At 43.7% G+C, this 20,946-nt stretch overlaps 1 protein-coding gene, 1 long non-coding RNA gene and 1 other non-coding gene across 4 annotated transcripts; 1 reads left to right on the forward strand and 2 right to left on the reverse strand.

Annotated features, from left to right (window-relative positions):
* The first annotated feature begins 2,336 nt into the window (after positions 1–2,336).
* Positions 2,337–4,448, forward strand: LOC106589241 (uncharacterized). Of its 2 annotated transcripts, none has more exons than XR_001324807.2 (3): positions 2,337–2,804; positions 3,016–3,130; positions 3,272–4,448. It is a non-coding gene; the product is annotated as an uncharacterized lncRNA (long non-coding RNA). The 2 variants fall into 2 exon arrangements; XR_001324808.2 differs by having other exon boundaries at positions 2,337–2,797.
* Positions 4,449–13,209: 8,761 nt separating this feature from the next.
* On the reverse strand, positions 13,210–13,291 carry trnal-uag (transfer RNA leucine (anticodon UAG)). The gene has a single exon. It is a non-coding gene; the product is annotated as a tRNA-Leu (tRNA).
* A 4,332-nt stretch (positions 13,292–17,623) lies between these two features.
* Positions 17,624–18,473, reverse strand: LOC106589242 (L-allo-threonine aldolase-like). The gene is made up of 3 exons (XM_045710015.1): positions 18,463–18,473; positions 18,013–18,164; positions 17,624–17,963 (listed from the first exon to the last, which is right to left on the reverse strand). Exons 2-3 carry the CDS (start codon positions 18,119–18,121, stop codon positions 17,695–17,697), a joined length of 378 nt encoding a protein of 125 aa, XP_045565971.1. The 5' UTR covers positions 18,122–18,164; positions 18,463–18,473; the 3' UTR covers positions 17,624–17,694.
* Between the last annotated feature and the right edge of the window lie 2,473 nt (positions 18,474–20,946).

The following is a 20,946-nucleotide window of genomic DNA, read 5'->3' on the forward strand; positions in this document are numbered from 1 at the left end:
AGGTGGGCCATGTTTTTCACCCGTTTTGTGTTTACCGTCTCTTACAGATCAGGTTCCCAGAACGTTAAGGCAGACGCACTGTCCCGGCTGTATGACACAGAGGAGCGGTCCATGGATCCCACTCCCATAATCCCAGCCTCTTGTTTGGTGGCACCGGTAGTGTGGGAGCTGGACGCGGACATTGAGCGGGCGTCACGTGCAGAGCCCGTTTCCCCTCAGTGTCCAGCTGGGCATCTGTATGTTCCGTCTGCTGTCCGCAACCGATTGATCTACTGGGCTCACACGTTACCCTCCTCTGGTCATCCTGGGATTGGTCGGACGATGCGCTGTCTTAGCGGGAGGTACTGGTGGCCCACCTTAGCTAAGGATGTGAGGGTTTATGTTTCCTCCTGCTCGGTGTGCGCCCAGTGCAAGGCTCCTAGACACCTACCCAGAGGTAAGTTACAACCCTTACCCGTTCCACAACGGCCGTGGTCGCACTTGTCGGTGGATTTCATAACTGATCTTCCATCTTCACAAGGTAACACCACGATCCTGGTCGTTGTGGATCGTTTTTCTAAGTCCTGTCGTCTCCTCCCTTTGCCCGGTCTCCCTACGGCCTTACAAACTGCAGAGGCTCTGTTTACACACGTCTTTCGGCACTACGGGGTGCCTGACGATATAGTGTTTGATCGGGGTCCCCAGTTCACGTCAAGGGTCTGGAAGGCATTCATGGAGCGTCTGGGGGTCTCGGGCAGCCTTACCTCATGTTTTCACCCTGAGAGTAACGGGCAGGTGGAAAGAGTTAACCAGGATGTGGGTAGGTTTCTGAGGTCTTATTGCCAGAACCGGCCGGTGGAGTGGGCGGCGTTCGTGCCCTGGGCAGAGATGGCTCAGAACTCGCTCCGCCACTCCTCCACTAACCTCTCTCCCTTTCAGTGTTGGGGTATCAGCCGGTTCTGGCCCCTTGGCATCAGAGTCAGACCGAGGCTCCTGCGGTGGACCACTGGTTCCGGCTTGCGGAGGAGACCTGGGACGCCGCTCACGTCCACCTTCAGCGTGCCATACTACGCCAGAAAGTTGGCGCAGACCGTCACCGCAGTGAGGCCCCAGTCAGGGTCTGGCTCTCGACCAGAAACCTGCCCCTCTGCCTGCCCTGCCGGAAGCTGAGTCCGTGGTTTGTGGGGCCGTTTTAAGTCCTGAGGAGAGTAAACGAGGTATGTTATAGGTTAAATCTTCCCCCCCATTACCGCATTAACCCCTCGTTCCATGTGTCTCTCCTCAGGCCGGTGGTGGCTGGCCCGCTCCAGGAGGCTGAGGTGTGGGAGGTTCCTCCACCCCCTCTGGACATTGAGGGAGCCCCTCGGGTGAGGGGCCTTCAGTACCTCGTGGACTAGGAGGGGTACGGTCCGGAGGAGAGATGCTGGGTTCCGGTGGAGGATGTTAGATCCTTCCCTGCTGCGAGAGTTCCATCGTCTCCATCCGGTACGCCCTGAACCTCGTCGTCCCCGAGGCCGGTGTCGACGCGCGGCTCGTCAGTGGGGGGGTACTGTTACGACTTCTGCCGAAGTCGAGGCCCCTCCTTGTTCGGATGGTGCTCGGCGGTCGACGTCACCGGTCTTCTAGCCATCACTTTTTCATTTTCCATTGGTTTTGTCTTGTTTTCCTACACACCTGGTTCCAATCCCATTCATTACATGTTGTGTATTTAACCCTCTGTTTTCCTCCATGTCCTTGTCCGAGATTGTTTTGTTTGTTATTGGTTTTGTGTATTTTGTATTGGTGAGCTACGGTTATTTTTTACCCATGTTATTTTTATGTACATTGGTTTTGGAGTTTGTGTTTGTTTATTATTTATTAAACAACTCCAGTTATACCAAGTTGGTTTCTCCTGCGCCTGACTTCCTTGCCACCTACACACACGACGATGACATTCCTGTCACAAGGTGAGTCCAAACAAGGTGAGTACAAAAATGGTATACTGCTGCATAAATTAGGTAATATGCCAGGGAGATATGTATACTGTAGCTAAGACATTAATACTACGTGTATGTTGTGTAGTAAGCTGTTAGTAGCCCATGTGCCTCACCCTATTAATTTGGTCCCTTTTCCCTTCATAATTTAGCCTACTGTTCTGACTTGCTGGTGCACCTGTAGCCTATAGCCTGTTTTAGAGAAATGTCATCATCGAATATTGTAAGAGCTTTCATTGTCTGCTTATATGCCCCCTTTATTTATCCTACGGTTCTGACTTGGTGTACAGGGAGAATACTGTAAGAACGGCCCATGTTCTGAATTCTGTCGCTGTACATTTCAAAAGTCCTGAACAAATAGTTATATTGACTACGTCCGTCCGAGCTCGCTCATTGTCTTAATCGAAATTACGGATTGCCTCTTATCCGCTCGTCGTCCCCCTATGCCATAGTTTGTACATCTCAATTTTCAGTAGAAACCAAAACATTTATAAGCAAGTCAGCCATATCAGCTATGTTTTTTTTAAAGGCAGTAAATGAGGCTGAGTTAACTGTTTTGCTGCCAGACAAGGCTCCGCTGACAGCCATGTGTAGTGGTTGTAAGGTTTTGGGACTCCTGTTAGGACAGCTTTATGTAGGCCACCACAGTTTGTGGGTACTGTTTGTCACCGTTATAGTCCAATTAATGCATTGTTTAGTGTTGTGTAATGGCTTTGCAGGCATGCATATAAAAAAAAGACCTACCACTGACCAAATGTCTCTTTGTTTTCCAGTCTAACATTGTCCATGCACCGGATGGTCTGAAGGATGCACTCTTGTTAGACTGGAAAACAAAGAGACATTTGGTCAGTGGTAGGTCTTTTTCAATGCTGTATCACCATCTTTATCTTGACAGAAAACGCATTGTTTATCATAACACAAACACAGCTTGGACAATGTGACAAGTGGTCCCTCAACACCCAATCTTAAATCATGGGAACCATACACAAACCTACTCTGCAGATAAATATACAAATGAAATGTTGTATCACATTTTATGAGTTACTGACCTGTCTGTCCACAGGCTCGATCTGCTGTAGTCTCTACAATTGGACGCTTGCACTCAGATCACACTGGCACAGGATGTCATCACACTGGCACAGGATATCCATGCACCGGATGGTCTGAGGGCTGCACTGGTAGGTATTTTTCAATGCTGTATCATCATCTTTATCTGGACAGAAAATGCATTGTTTATCATAACACAAACCCACCTTGGACAACGTGGCAAGTGGTCCCTCAACATGCCTCAAAGTTTGTTCTTGTTTCCCAATCAACAGTCTGGATCTTCCTCTTCTGCCATGGTGGATGAGCTGCCTTTTCTGGTAAAAATAGGGCCATTTCTCTTTCCCAATGGAAAATGGCAGCTGCAGACCCGACTGTTGTCATTGGGCTTCCGGTTCGCCCATCTGAAAGACCCCCCAACATTTTTTTACCGGCTAGCTAGGTTGATTACTAAAATGATAACATCTGTATTTAAATACTATAATCAACAGACTTGACTATAGTCATTTTAAAATAGACTGGGCTTTGGTCTTATATCAGTATCTGCAGATCTAAAATACTACTATGTGGATGGGACATTTCTGCTGGGATGGAGGAATTATCTGAAATGCTCAACTAGATGATCAGGACAGTCTAGAGTACCTTTTGCCGGAAGAGGTGAAGTATTGCAATGAGCTATACGGCTGTACTTATGATTCTAATTCTCAAGAGGAAAGTTAAACCCTCAGCCGTAAGGTCACTGAGGAGGACCAACAGTGGTAAGGGGATATTCTGAAAGGGACTGACATGCAGAGATAGAACATAAGGATTTTGGGCAATGCCCAGCAGACCACAATTTCTATTAGCCTGGGTAACATTCTGATCCTACATCTGTGGAATGTGATGTTTGTAAAGGCAAAATTTCCCTGCTGTGTCAGGCTAGTTTGGCACATTTTCTACTAGCCCAGTCTGAAAAGTATTAGCCTCGGGCTAGCTTAATTTACATCCCTGCTGATATTTCTAACTGACTTCACAGGTCATTTGATTAGAAATGTACAACAGATGCACTCGTGGAAGAAAACAGTTTTCTGTGTTTTGTATGGAGAAAACATTGAGCCCACAAATCCTTTGTGAGCTAGCTAGCCAACTTTAGCTAATGTAGCTAACTAGCCAATCAAAGTGCCTTACAAGCTAGCCCACCAGGTGATATTTAGCTAGCTAGTTAACATTAGCTCACTGTTTGTGTAGTCAGATTTTTCAAAGTGGTGACATGCTAGCTAACCAACTATCCTTGCCATTGAGCAGGTGTTGTGCCGTAAAGCTCCCACCTCCCAGAATTCTCCCCCCTTCGCGTGAATGCGCACGCACTCAATTATTCATTGCTGCGACTTGCTTGCTAGTTGAGATTTCTGACCACGTTAGCCTGCGTTTCATTTTATTTTTTATGTCGGTTTGATCGTGGGGAGTTTACAATCTAACCAGACACCTAGGTATTTGTAGTTGTCCACATATTCTAAGTCAGAGCCGTCCAGAGTAGTGATGCTGGACGGGCGGACAAGTGCGGGCAGCGATCGATTGAAGAGCATGCATTTAGTTTTACTTGTATTTAAGAGCAGTTGGAGGCCACGGAAGGAGAGTTGTATGGCATTGAAGCTCGTCTGGAGGTTAGTTAACACAGTGTCCAAAGAAGGGTCAGAAGTATACAGAATGGTGTCGTCTGTGTAGAGGTGGATCAGAGAATCACCGGACAACAGGCCCTCTGATTTGACACACTGAACTCTGTCTGAGAAGTAGTTGGTGAACCAGGCGAGGCAAACATTTGAGAAACCAAGGCTGTTGAGTCTGCTGATAAGAATGTGGTGATTGACAGAGTCGAAAGCCTTGGCCAGGTTGATGAATACAGCTGCACAGTATTGTCTCTTATCGATGGCGGTTATAATATCATTTAGGACCTTGAGTGTGGCTGAGGTGCACCCATGACCAGCTCGGAAACCAGATTGCATAGCGGAGAAGGTACGGTGGGATTCGAAATGGTCGGTAATCTGTTTTGTTAACTTGGCTTTCGAAGACCTTAGAAAGGCAGGATAAGATAGATATAGGTCTGCAACAGTTTGGGTCTAGAGTGTCTCCCCCTTTGAAGAGGGTCATGACCGCGGCAGCTTTCCAATCTTTGAGGATCTCAGACGATACGAAAGAGAGGTTGAACAGGCTAGTAATAGGGGTTGCAACAATTGCGGCAGATAATTTTAGAAAGAGAGGGTCCAGATTGTCTAGCCCGGCTGATTTGTAGGGGTCCAGATTTTGCAGCTCTTTTAGAACATCGGCTATCTGGATTTGGGTGAAGGAGAAACGGGAGAGGGTTGGGCAAGATGCTGTGGGTGGTGCAGGTCTGTTGACCGGGGTAGGGGTATCCAGGTGGAAAGTATGGCCAGCCGTAGAAAAATACTTATTGAAATTCTCAAGGCCATCAGACTGCTAAACAGCAATCACTAACTCAGAGGCTGCTGCCTACATAGAGACTCACTAGTCACTTTAAACAATGCCATTTTAATAATGTTTACATATCTTACATTACTAATCTCATATGTATATACTGCATCTTATACCATCTATTGCATCTTGCCTATGCCGCTCGGCCATCGCTCATCCATATATTTATATGTACATATTCTTATTCCATCCCTTTAGATTTGTGTGCATTAGGTAGTTGTTGGGGAATTGTTAGATTACTTGTTAGATATTACTGCACTGTCGGAACTAGAAGCACAAGCATTTCGCTACACTTGCATTAACATCTGCCAACCAAGTGTATGTGACCAATAAAATTTGATATGATTTGAGATATTGCATTCATTGTCTGTGTGTCAAGTTTACAAACTATCATTTCAAGTTCAAGAAGCTTCTGGTGGTTTCTGAAGCTAATGTGGCATGTTGAATTTATTTTCTTCCTATGAATTTGGCTCTAGCGTTCAAACCGTTTCAGCTATCAACTCCATTCCTGATAGCTAAGACTCTGGAATATGAATGTACCTTCTGTTCCCCTCTATGATGATCACAGTTCGCGTTAAACAGGACAAATTGGCCCCCATAAGAATACAGTTGAAAAGCCCTGTCATAGTCCTTCTAAGGATAGCCTGTCCACTCCCTATTTAATCTTGAGACGAACTGGGTTCGAACCAGGTCTCCTACATGTCACAAGACTGTGTTAGCCCACTTAGCTAAAGCCCATATGGATGAGTTCTGGAAGCTAACACAAGTCATCAAGTCTCCAGCAAGGTTACTCATCAAAAGTTACATTTCAACCCCCTTTCACCTCTTACTCAGAGATCACGGCACCAATATAACTGACTGGGATGGAAATCAGGCCTACTACACAACAACACTTTCTGTGACAAACAGAAGCAGAAGGATCTGTGCACCCCATTTAATGAGAGTGCACCAGAGGTGGTTTGGTGATCAATGTATGTGATGAACAACCTTGCCTGAGACCTGAAGACACGTGACAGTTTGACTGATGGGGTTCTAACCCAGGTCTCCTGTGCGCCAGACAATGTAACTTTTCAGGTCTCAGACAAGTTACTCATCACAAGAGCGAGGTCACCGAACCACCTGTTTTACACTTCACCCCCCTTTGACCTCCTCCTTGAAGAGACGGATCCAAGTCACAGGGCCAATTCCTAGGCTTTAGCTCAACAGGCTAACACAGTCTTAACCCAGTCAGTCACATGTTAACCTTATGACTACCCTTGCCAGAAACTTGAATCTAACACAAACTAACACATGTCAAACTAACAGGTCTTCAGGTCTCAGGCAAGGTTCTTATCACATAAGCATAGATCACCAAACCATGCTCTTTTGATGAGTAACCTTGCTGGATCTTAGTTATTGATGCAGCAGATGGGGATCTGTGAAATTCACTTATCAGCCTGAAGTGTCAAGTTTTTAATAGCACGGTGTGTTGGAATGCTTCAGGACAGCCACGTGTTTTCGCAGAAGTCCTGAGTTCAAATCTCCATATGAGCTGAATCAAGGGGAAGCAGTACTCGCTAAGCAGGCAGCGTGATGTCCTTTACAGTGGTTCCACTGGACTTGGATCTACAGTTGCGCTGGTTCAACCCCTGGGAGTGAGTTTAGGGGGAGAATGTAGCAGATGGGAATCTGTGGAACTCACTCATCAACCTGAAGTGCCCTTGCGTAATTGAAGAGGCCTTGCACAATTGAAGAAGGCCTTCTTCAATAGCATGGTAGGTTGGAGCACTTCACGAGGGTGGTCATGTGTGTGCGAGGCAGAGGTCTTGAGTTCAAGTCTCAGTATGAGCTGAATCAGGGGGAAGCGGTACTCGCTAAGCAAATCAATCACCGGCTTCATTAATAAGTGCATCAATGATGTCTTCCCCACATTGACCGTACGTAGATATACCAACCAGAAGCCATGGATTACCGGCAACATACACACTGAGCTAAAGGTTACAGCTGCCGCTTTCAAGCAGTGGAACAAAAATCTGGACACTTATAAGAAATCCCGACAACTGTGTGACTACGCACTCCACAGCCGATGTGAGTAAGACCTTTAACATTCACAAGGCCGGTCTATCAGATAATTGGCATACACATTATTCTTACAGAATATCCATGTGGGCAAGGATATTGGACATTTTATCAAAGTCTACTGGATGAGAACTTGTTTTTAACGAAGACAGAAGTACACTATACAGAGCATTCGGAAAGTATTCAGATCCCTTCCCTTTTTCCACATTTTGTTCTGTTACAGCCTTATTTTAAAATGGATTAAATAAAAAAATTATCTCATTAATCTACACACAATACCTCATATTGACAAAGTAAAAACAGAAATACCTTATTTGCATAAGTATTCAAACCCTTTGTTATGAGACTCAACATTGAGCTCAGGTGCATCCTGTTTCCATTGATCATCCTTTAGATGTTTCTACAACTTGATTGGAGTCCACCTGTGGCCAATTCAATTGATTGGACATGATTTGGAAAGGCACACACCTGTTATATAAGGTCCCACAGTTGACAGTGCATGTCAGAGCAAAAACCAAGCCATGAGGTCAAAGGAATTGTCTGTAGAGCTCCGAGACAGGATTGTGTCGAGGCACAGATCTGGGGAAGGGTACCAAAATATTTCTGCTTCATTGAAGGTCCCCAAGAACACAGTGGCCTCCATCATTCTTAAATGGAAGAAGTTTGGAACCACCAAGACTCTTCCTAGAACTGTCCTTCCGACCAAACTGAGCAATCGAGGGAGAAGGACCTTGGTCAGAGAAGTGACCAAGAACCCGATAATCTCTGCAGCAATACACCAATCAAGCCTTTATGGTAGAGTGGCCAGACGGAAGCTACTTCTCAGTAAAAGGCACATGACAGGCCACTTGGAGTTTGCCAAAAGGCACCTAAAGACTCTCAGACCATGAGAAAAAAGATTCTCTGGTCTGATGAAACCAAGATTGAACTCTTTGGCCTGAATGCCAAGCGTCACATCTGGAGGAAACCTGGCACCATCCCAACTGTGAAGAATGGTGGTGGCAACATCATGCTGTGGGGATGTTTTTCAGCGGCAGGGACTTGAAGACTAGTCAGGATAGAGGGAAAAGGTTCACCTTCCAACAGGACAATGACCCTAAGCACACAGCCAAGACAATACAGGAGTGGCTTTGGGACAAGTCTCTGAATGTCCTTAAGTGGCCAAGCCAGAGCCCGGACTTGAAACCGATTGAACATCTTTGTAGAGACCTGAAAATAGCTGTGCAGCGACGCTCCCCATCAAACCTGACAGAGCTTGAAAGGACCTGCAAAGAAGAATGGGAGAAACTCCCCAAATACAGGTTTGCCAGGCTTGTAGTGTCATACCCATGAAGACTCGAGGCTGTAATCGCTGCCAAAGGTGCTTCAACAAAGTACTGAGTAAAGGGTCTGAATACTTATGTAAATGTCATATTTCAGTTTTAAATGTTTTATCAATTTGCAAAAAATAAAAAATAAACTGTTTTTTTTGTCATTATGGGGTATTGTATGTAGATTGATAAGAAAGAAAAAAACATTTTATTCATTTTAGAATAAGGCTGCAATGTAACAAAATGTGGAAAAGTCACGGGGTCTGAATACTTGTCTTGTCCTTTTATTCTGTTTATTGTGGCAGCACCATTTTACTGAGTCAAATGTCTTTACATGCATATGTATTTAGTGAATAAAGGTGATTCTGATTTAACTGCCGAAAATTCTGTTATCAAAGTAATTTCCTTAATATGTGAAATGTCACAAAGTTTTAAAACTTTGTGTCCTGCTAAACACGCCTGTGGTCCACCCGTCCACCATGGCAACATACACTCCCTGCACGTATTGCTTACCGTCATTGACAAACACAAAGTATTTCTGGCCAATAGCCAGACCAAATAGAGTTTGGCCACACCCCTTCTTGTGCAGCTGGCAGCTAGCCAATAGAAACCGTAAGTACTGTACACAAGTATATTTATCACCACTCTGTTACCATCTGGCAAACGGTTTTGGAGTATCGGGTCTCGGACCAACAGTCCAGAGACAGCTTCTACCACAAGGCGATCCGACATCAGACTGTTGAACACCTAACCCTAGCTGTCTATCAGCTCAGACCTGCACCTTAGAGACTATTTGCACTGACTCTCCACACATCCATCTCTCTTAAACACACACACACACACACACACACACACACACACACACACACACACACACACACACACACACACACACACACACACACACACACACACACACACACACACACACACCACACACACACACAGACAGCCACATAAACACACACACACACACACACACACACACACACACACACACACACACACACACACACACACACACACACACACACACACACAGAGACAGACACATAAACACACACACACACACGCTTACATAAACACACAATCGACGCTGCTGTTCTATTTACATACTCATTCAACTGCACGAGGGTCATTCAGTGAAGAGTGCTTTTTGCCTCTTTGATATTTGAAGTAGAAATTGTCTACCAATATTGAATTTTAAAAGCCTGTTTTATGAAATGAAGTGTCCTTTAATATAGAACACATGGAGAATTCAATATGAATTATACTTGCTAAAGTGCCAAGATTCAGAATTTTGACATCCCTCAATGTACCCTCTGTGACTTCTAGGAAGATTTTAACTCACTTAATTCCAACATTTGTCCAAGTTTTCACCAGCATTGTAAAGCAATACTTCTTACAAAAACAAGTAGTGCTGAAGTCAATCTCTCGTCTACTTTGAGCCATGAGAGATTTCCATGCATATTATTAATGTTAGCGCTCTGTGTACATTTAAGGGCCAGCCGTGCTGCCCTGTTCTGAGCCAATTGCAATTTTCCTAAACCCTCTTTGTGGCACCTGACTACACGTCTGGACAGTAGTCCAGGTAGGACAAAACTAGGGCCTGTCGGACCTGACTACACGTCTGGACAGTAGTCCAGGTGGGACAAAACTAGGGCCTGTCGGACCTGACTACACGTCTGGACAGTAGTCCAGGTGGGACAAAACTAGGGCCTGTCGGACCTGACTACACGTCTGGACAGTAGTCCAGGTGGGACAAAACTAGGGCCTGTCGGACCTGACTACACGTCTGGACAGTAGTCCAGGTGGGACAAAACTAGGGCCTGTCGGACCTGACTACACGTCTGGACAGTAGTCCAGGTGGGACAAAACTAGGGCCTGTCGGACCTGACTACACGTCTGGACAGTAGTCACGGTGCGACAAAACTAGGGCCTGTCGGACCTGACTACACGTCTGGACAGTAGTCACGGTGCGACAAAACTAGGGCCTGTCGGACCTGACTTGTTGATAGTGTTTTTAATAAGGCAGAGCTGCGCTTTATTATGGACAGACTTCTCCCCATCTTAGCTACTGTTGTATCAACATGTTTTGACCATGACAGTTTACAATCCAGGGTTACTCCAAGCAGTTTAATCACCTCAACTTCCTCAATTTCCACATCATTAATTTCAAGAGTTAGTTGAGGTTTAGGGTTTAGTGAATGATTAGTCCCAAATACAATGCTTTTAGTTTATGAAATATTTAGGACTAACTTATTTCTTGCCACCCATTCTGAAACTAACTGCAGCTCTTTGTTAAGTGTTGCAGTAATTTAACTCGCTGTAGTAGCTGATCTGTAAAGTGTTGAGTCATCCGCATACTGTACATAGACACACTGGCTTTACTGAAAGCCAGTGGCATGTCATTAGTAAAGATTGAATAAAATAAGGGGTCTAGACAGCCGCCCTGGGAAATTCCTGATTTTACCTGGATTATGTTGGAGATGCACCCTCTGTGTTCTGTTAGACAGGTAACTCTTTATCCACAATATAGCAGGGTGTGTAAAACCCTAAAACATACATTTGTTCTAGTAGCAGACTATGATCGATAATGTCAAAAGCTGCACTGAAGTCTAACAAAACAGCTCCCACAATCTTTTTATCATACATTTCTCTCAGCCAATCATCAGTCTTTTGTGTAAGTGCCGTGCATGTTTAATGTCCATCCCTATAAGAGTGCTGAAAGTCTGATGTCAATTTGTTTACTGTAAAAAAGCATTGTATCTGGTCAAACACATTTTCTTTCAAAAGTTTACTAAGTTGGTAACAGGCTGATTAGTCGGCTATTTGAGCCAGTAAAGGGGGCTTTACCATTCTTGAGTAGGGGAATTACTTTTTCTTCCCTCCAGGCCTGAGGGCACACACTTTCTTGTAGGCTTAGATTGAAGATATGGAAAATAGGAGTGGCAACATCGTCCACTATTATCCTCAGTATTTTTCCATCCAAGTTGTCAGACCCTGGTGGCTTGTCATTGTTGATAGACAGCTAACAGCTAACACGTACTGGATCAATCATTTGGTCACCTCTTCCACACACACTTTTCGGAATCCAAAATTACAATGCTTGTCTTTCATAATTTGGTCAGTTATACTTTTTTTATTTTAATTTAACCTTTATTTAACTAGGCAAGTCTTGGATGGGTAATGTCAGCGTTTGTTGCTGGCATGTCATGCCTAAATTTGCTAATCTTGCCAATGAAAAAATCCTTAAAGTAGTTGTCAATATCAGTGGGTTTTGTGATGAATGAGCCATCTGATTCAATGAATGATGGAGCTGAGTTTGCCTTTTTGCCCAAAATTTTATTTAAGGTACTCAAAAGCTTTTTACTATCATTCTTTATATCAGGTCAGCTGGTTCTACTCTATTTGGCCATTTTCTGGTGTTTTGTGGTGGGAAACTGAGAGGGTCAAGCATAACAAGTCGACCCTCTTATCCATAGACAGGCTAGAAATGATATAACATGTATTTATTTTTTGTGAAGCTTGCATTCAATTGCCCCTCCCTGTTGGACACAACAAGCTTCCATTCCCACGTCACCAGCGGATTCATGGCCGATTTAAGATGATATCGTCAACCCTGTTACATTCAACCCTGTGACTTTATTTCTCACTTAACAGGCACTTACTATAGTATTTAAAAAAAAAAAAGTAATCTCTTGAGACGGGTAAACATGTTTTTTTATGAAGTGGAACGTGCTCTTTATGACAGAATGTTAAAATTAGGGGAAATCAAACGTTTTTTGGGACCAAGTTACACTTCTAAAAAGGCACCCATCTCTTACACACAAGGTCACACAAAGTCACACACACACGCGGATTATTGAAATTTCAAATCAAATCAAAGTTTATTTGTCACGTGCGCTGAATACAACAGGTGTAGTAGACCTTACAGTGAAATGCTTACTTACAGGCTCTAACCAATAGTGCCAAAAAGGTATTAGGTGAACAATTTGCACATCATCCTGTACATTTCTTTATTAGTACATCTATACATGCCCAATTCATATTGTAGTTTATAGTGTAGTCTGTAGTTTTTTGCTTGGTGTTCATTGTGTACATACTGTTTGTGGATTGTGTAAATTCTGCGTCTATATATCCTGTCTCTATATTCTGTATATTGTGTGCATGTTCTTTTTTATTGTGGCAGCACCATTTCACAGTCACATTTCTTTACATGCAAATGTATCTGGCGAATAAAGGTGATTCTGATTTAACTTCCGTAAATTATGTTATCCAGGTAAATTACCACCTTCCATCTTCAGCCCTACTCCTAATACATTGTTCTGTGTAGTGTAGAGATAATTAAGACCTAACGTTTAATCAAAATAATTTGGCAGCGGTGGGATTCGAACCCACGCCATCGAAATGACTGGAGCCTAAATCCAGCGCCTTAGACCACTCGGCCACGCTACCTTCCGAAGACTTCTAGAGTCAAGAAACGGATTTGAACACATACAAAATTTCGTATGGTGTTCCAAAAGTAATAACATTTTAATTGTGACCTTACCTTACCAACACAACAGACGGAGACGTCCATAACACCAGTGGTGGTAGGTTTGCTTCGCTGGAAGATTGCTAACTAGTTGCCGCCAGGGACTCACCCTTTCATGGGGCTAACTACTGTAGCTAGACTTGGGCTAGAAAGTTCTAGCTGCAGAATCATGCATTGCAGGCTTTTGAAATGTAGATAACCTTAGAGAAGAGAACTTCAGGTAAATATTGTGATAACAACCCCTTTCATCTGTGGCTACTTACTTGAGATCCATTTTTAACACTAACAGTTGTTTTTAATTTTGACTTTCACCACGTGGCTCACTAATGCTGCGTTCATAACCAAGCTGTCAAACAATAGACAAAAAATTAAGAGTTAGTTGCAGGGTTTGTTGTGATTAATCATTTTTTCATTTTCTCAAATTGAACTGTACATTTGTTTTAAATTTTTTATACAAAAAGCATTAGAAGAATATTGACGTCTAAATTGATAAAGCACACCTTGATAAAGCACACACATCCAAATATCAACTTGTTTTGACATCGCATTGTTGTTTTCATCACTTATGTATTTTGGATGCTTTCAGTGTATTTTGAACGCTTTCAGACAATACGATTAAAACAAATGAGTGCACTAAAATTGACTACAGATCAGCGTCCCACACCATAATGCCCTCAAAGCTCATCACTAAGCTAAGGACCCTGGAACTAAACACTTCCCTCTGCAACTGAATCCTGGACTTCCTGATGGGGCGCCCCAAGGTGGTAAGGGTAGGCAACAACCCATATGCCACGCTAATGCTCAACACTGTGGCCCTTCAGGGGTGTGTACTTAGTCCCCTCCTGTACTCCCTGTTCACCCATGACTGCGTAGCCAAGCACGACTCCAACATCATCATTAAGTTTCCTGACGACACAACAGCGGTAGGCCTTATCACCGACAACGACGAGACTGACCTCGTCCCTATAGGCTGAGACCGGGCAGTGTGGTGCCAGGAAAAACAACCTTTCCCTCAATGTGTGCAAGACAAAGGAGCCGATCGTGGACTACAGGAAAAGGAGGGCTGAACAGGCCCCATTACCATCGACGGGGCTGTAGTGGAGCAGGTTGAGAGTTTCAAGTTCCTTGGTGTCCACATCACCAACAAACTAACATGGTCCAAACACATCAAGACAGTTGTGAAGAGGGCACGACAACACCTTTTCCCCCTCAGGAGACTTTAAAGATTCGGCATGGGTCCCCAGATCCTCAAAAAGTTTGGTTGCATCACCACCTGGTATTGCAACTGCTCGGCATCCGACCATAAGGCGCTACAGATGGTAGTGCGTACGGTCCAGTACATCACTGGGGTCAAGCTTCCTGCCATCCAGGACCTATATACTAGGCGGGGTCGGAGTAAGACCCAAAAGATTGTCAAAGACTCCAGTCACCCAAGTCATAGCCTGCCCCTGTCCATTTGTTTTTACACTGCTGCTACTCTCTGTTTATTATCTAAGCATAGTCACTTTACCCCTACCGACATGTAGAAATGACCTCAAATAACCTGTACCCCTGCACATTTTTTTTAATTGAACCTTTATTTAACTAGGCAAGTCAGTTAAGAACAAATTCTTATTTACAATGACGGCCAACCAAAAGGCCTCCTGCGGGGACGGGGATTAAAAATCTATATTTTTTATAGGACAAAACGCATCACGACAAGAGAGACAACACTACATAAAGAGAGACCTAAGACAACACAGCATGGTAACAACACAACATGGTAGCAGCACAAAACATGGTACAAACATTTATTGGGCACAGACAGCAGAAAGAAGGTAGAGACAACAATACATCACGGAAAGCAGCCACAACTGTCAGTAAAGGTGTTCATGATTGAGTCTTTGAATGAAGAGATTGAGATAAAAACTGTCCAGTTTGAGTGTTTGTTGCAACTCGTTCCAGTCACTAGCTGCAGCGAACTGAAAAGACGAGCGACCCAGGGATGTGTGTGCTCTGGGGAGAATGTGACTGGCAGAACGGGTGTTGTATGTGGAGGATGAGGACTGCAGTAAATATCTCAGATAGTGAGGCCAAAGCGGGTTTTATAAATAAGCATCAACCAGTGGGTCTTGCGACGGGTATACAGAGATGACTCGGTACCGGTACCCCCTGTAAATAGCCTCGTTATTGTATACAGTCTCGTTACTTTTTGATACGTTTTTTTAAAACTTTAGTTTATTTAGTAAATATTGTCTTAATTATTTCTTGAATTGCATTGTTGGTTAAGGTCTTGTAAGTAAGCACTTCATGGTAAGGTCTACCACCTGTTGTATTCGGCCCATGTGACAAATACAATTTGATTTGAACTTTGACAGCCCTAATTACGAGTTAGAAAACCTTGGTAATTCAGGTGAACTATAAAACATGTCTGTTGCATAGACTGGTGACTAGTGGTAAACTACAATAGCCATGACAGACCTTTACTGCCATCTTGTGGTGTTGCATAGTCATTACAAAGAAGAGTCCACTTAAGGGCATTGTTGACAATTCCATCATTTATTAGTTAGAATGCTTAGAAATAAGTCTCTATCTGGAACATTATTTTGTGGTATTTAAATTTGTCTCAAAGGGCTTCCAGTGAATCCCTCTAAACAAGAGATCCATGATCATGGGTGCCCAACCTGCAGCTTGCCATGGCTGGGTCACATCTACAGTTGAAGTCAGAAGTTTACATACACCTTAGTCAAATACATTTAAACACAGTTTTTCACAATTCCTGAAATTTTAATCCTAGTAAAAATTCCCTGTCTTAGGTCAGTTAGGATCACCACTTTATTTTAAGAATGTGAAATGTCAGAATAATAGCAGAGAGAATGATTTATTTCAGATGTAATGTTTTTCATCACATTCCCAGTGGGTCAGAAGTTTACATACACTTAATTAGTATTTGGTAGCATTGCCTTTAAATTGTTTAACTTGGGTCAAACGTTTCAGGTAGCCTTCCACAAGCTTCCCACAATAAGTTGGGTGAATTTTGGCCCATTCCTCCTGACAGAGCTGATGGAACTGAATCAGGTTTGTAGGCATCCTTGCTCAAACACGCTTTTTCAGTTCTGCCCACACATTTTCTATAGGATTGAGGTCAGGGCTTTGTGATGGCCACTCCAATACCTTGACTTTGTTGTCCTTAAGCCATTTTGCCACAACTTTGGAAGTATGCTTGGGGTCATTGTCCATTTGGAAGACCCATTTGCAACCAAGCTTTAACTTCCTGACTGATGTCTTGAGATGTTGCTTCAATATATCCACATCATTTTCATGATGCCATCTATTTTGTGAAGTGCACCAGTCCCTCCTGCAGCAAAGCACCCCACAACATGCTGCTGCCACCCCCGTGCTTCACGGTTGGGATGGTGTTCTTCAGCTTGCAAGCCTCCCCCTTTTTCCTCCAAACATAACGATGGTCATTATGGCCAAACAGTTCTATTTTTGTTTCATCAGACCAGAGGACATTTCTCCAAAAAGTACGATCTTTGTCCCAATGTGCAGTTGCAAACCGTAGTCTGGCTTTTTTATGGCGGTTTTAGAGCAGTGGCTTCTTCCTTGCTGTGCGGCCTTTCAGGTTATGTCGATGTAGGACTCGTTTTACTGTTGATATAGATAGTTTTGTGCCTGTTTCCTCCAGCATCTTCACAAAGTCCTTTGCTGTTGTTCTGGGATGATTTGCACTTTTCGCACCAAAGTACATTCATCTCTAGGAGACAGAACGCGTCTCCTTCCTGAGCGGTATGACGGCTGCGTGGTCCCATGGTGTTTATACGTGTGTACTATTGTTTGTACAGATGAACGTTTGGAAATTGCTCCCAAGGATGAACCAGACTTGTGGAGGTCAACAATTTTGTTTTCTGAGGTCTTGGCTGATTTCTTTTGATTTTCCCATGATGTCAAGCAAAGAGACACTGAGTTTGAATGTATGCCTTAAAATACATCCACAATACATCCTCCAATTGACTCAAATTATGTCAAATAGCTTATCAGAAGCTTCCAAAGCCATGACATAATTTTCTGTAATTTTCCAAGCTGTTTAAAGGCAGTCACCTTAGTGTATGTAAACTTCTGACCCAATGGAATTGTGATATTGTGAATTATAAGTGAAATAATCTGTCTGTAAACAATTGTTGGAAAAATGACTTGTGTCATGCACAAAGATGTCCTAACCAACTTGCCAAAACTATAGTTTGTTAACCAGAAATTTGTGGAGCGGTTGAAAAACAAGTTTTAATGACTCCAACCAAAGTGTATGTAAACTTCCGACTTCAACTGTATATGTGAGCCCCAGGTTTTATTGGGCCCTGAGCCTCTTATGAGAGTGCTGCAGCTTTTGGAGTGTCAGCTGTGTGTCCTCCAGGGAGATGCCCAGGTGCCACACGGTCTCCAGCATGTTGACCATGTCCTCCAATGCCAGCTTGCCAGCAGCTGACAGTATGCCCACATGGCGCAGCCCTCTGCCTATGGATTTACAACAACGCACCGCCCTGGAGATATAGTCTTGAGGGGCAGCCAGCATGGTGCCCACTGGAGCACCCAGTCCCTGCAACACACACACAGTATCTATCACAAACACATGAGTCCAGCTGATGGTGTGTTTGTGTGTTCTCACCTTGGACAGACAGATGCTGACGGTGTGTGTGTTTTGTAGATGGGGCGACTTTCTGGGCAATGGCTGCATTTGTAACAGTACTCTTCTTGCGTTGTGTACAATCAATCATCGACACGAACTCCAACTTGTAACACCAGTCATGGAGCTTTATTCTGATAAAAACAGCACAAAATTGCACGTCCTGCACGGCTCACCATCCAACTCTGCACTCACGCACTGTGCAAAATATACACCCCCCCCCCCCACCAGACACAGTAAGTTGCTAGCTAGCATTAGCTGGAATTCTCTACAACAAAATGCACAACAAATATTCACCAAAAACCGCTGCATCTTATGTGTGATGTTCGAATAACATTTACAAATAAATTGATATAAATTGTACATTTAAATCATCACTTGGGAGTATAAAAATCACTTTTGACGTACAGTGCTTTGCAACCAACAACTTACCGCTGGTTTGGTGCTTGTTCACTGGGACGATTCTAACTGCAAAATCCTCCCTCGTAAGCAAGCCACGCAAACCAGCCAATAAGATGCCATGTTGAGTAGGTGAAGGCAAGACAAAAATAAAACCAAAACCCCATTGGCTTAACAATAAAGTGGCAAGGGGAATCACCAATGTTACACATTCATCATCATTCTTGCTCCGTCTGTGTACAGCCAGACCATACCTGTCTGCTAACACCTTTACCTGAGGGAGAAACACACAAAAACAAAAGTTACATATCCATACTGGTCTGCAAGACTCTCAAGCATTTACATGAGGGATACTCACACAAACACACTCACCTCCTGGAAGAAGGGTAGAGGCAGCACGCGGCCTCCTCCCTGTACAGTATGTTGTGTGTTAACACACACACACACCAGACTTGAGTGGGCGTAGGGGTAACCATGGCGAATCTTAGACCAGCTGATCCAGGTCAAAGGTCCCGTCAGGTAGGTTAGTCACTGTGGTGGAGTGGGCACCAGCCAGCTGACACACACATTACAACCATGTGTTTTCTGTGTGCACTTTAAAGACATGCGCCATAAAAAATCAAAAAAAGTTTAAAGCTCCCGCTTGGGGATGGATGTGTCACTAGACAGTTATCCATTGACCCAGGTTTATTTGACAAAAGCAATGTCGCAAAAAAATCTTTGGACGTGTGTAATAGAAACGGCAGAGATACATTTTTATCCATTCGACAGGTGGATTTCTATTTGGTCAAACTTTCTTTATTGCGACAAATTATGCTGGAGACTGTTTTTCAAATAAATGATGACTGCCGAATAAGGTGTGCGGGGAACGTGATGTCATCACGTAACTATGAAACTCAACATTTAATTCTAAATTCCTACTGCCTGATAAATTGTTTTTCAACTATAAAAATAATGTTTCTTGGCAGGATCCTTGTTCTGACTTTCAAGAATGGTTGAATTGCTTCGATCTGCTTTTATGGATTGCTAGATGCAAGTTACACAATCCAATTATCGCAGGCAATTGTTGCATGTGTATATATATATATATATGTATATATATATATATTTAAAATTGCCTTTCGTGAACTAACACTCGCACTAACCCCCCCTTCAGACTTTGCCGATTGCACTTTATTGAGGAAAAATGTACTAACTGTGACTGAGATATGTGGTTGGCCCACCTGTAAATCGCTCTGGATAAGAGCGTCTGCTAAATGACTAAAATGTAAATGTTACCTCAATTTGCCATGAAATCCCTAATAACTGAGACGTCTCATTCAACAGATCACAACCCAATCGAACAGTTATGGGAGATTCTCGAGCGGCGCATGAGACAGACTTTTCCATCACCATCAACAAAACACAAAATTATGGATTTTGTCGTGGAAGAATGGTGGTGAAGAATATCCACATCTCAGGAAATCGTTCACGAGCTATAGATTTTTGATGGCCCGAATGTCTAGCGAATATCGAAACTCAAGTCAACTTTACAGCTGTTTTTCAACAAGTTTTTCGCTTCGGACTATTTTATCTGTCTGGTAAGGTTGAACGCCTCCTCTCGTACTCAGCCTCGCGAAAAATGCTTCTCCCAAGTGGGTGTGACACCTACTCCCGTTCAGTGGCGACCCGTCATTCAGGGCAGGTGGGTCAGAATGTTTTTGCTAAATGGCTGTTTTTCATGTTATTTTGGCATTAATACGTGTCACATATCAGTTTGCAAACAATACATTTAAAAAAAATTATTGAGTTAATAAAGCCACATACAAACTTGGTCTCTTTTTTGCTTTCTTGAGTTAGGCAGCTGCAAAATGCAAGTGTTTCAGCCTAGCTCAGTGCTTTATGTTGTGGTGGGGCAGCCAGCGGAAAATACTGAGCGTAGGGGTTTGTAATGTTCTCTTGTTGCGCCGTGATTGGCTTAGTGTTTTGTCACTTGTGGGGACAATAGGTCACCACAAAATCTATGGGGAGATTAGATGTTCAGGAGTCTTATGACTTGGGGGTAGAAGCTGTTTAGAAGCCTCTTGGATCTAGACTTACCGCTAGCCGTGCGGTAGCCGAGGGAACAGTCTATGACTAGGGTGGCTGGAGTCTTTGATTATTTTTAGGGCCTTCCTCTGACATCGCCTGGTATAGAGGGGCTGGATGGCAGGAAGCTTGGCCCCGGTGATGTACTGGGCCGTGCGCACTACCCTCTGTAGTGCCTTGTGGTCGGAGGCCGAGCAGTTGCCATACCAGGCAGTGATGCAACCCATCAGGATGCTCTCGATGGTGCAGCTGTAGAACCTTTTGACGATCTGAGGACCCATGCCAAAGCTTTTCAGTCTGCTTTGGGGGAGTAGGTTTTGTCGTGCCCTCTTCTACTGTCTTGATGTGCTTGGGCCATGATAGTTTGTTGGTGATGTGGACGCCAAGGAACTTGAAGCTTTCAACCTGCTCAGTCCTCCTTCTCCTGTAGTCCACAATCATCTCCTTTGT

The sequence above is a fragment of the Salmo salar genome, chromosome ssa28 (genome assembly GCF_905237065.1).
Source record: "Salmo salar chromosome ssa28, Ssal_v3.1, whole genome shotgun sequence".
In the NCBI taxonomy this organism is placed as follows: Eukaryota; Metazoa; Chordata; class Actinopteri; order Salmoniformes; family Salmonidae; genus Salmo; species Salmo salar.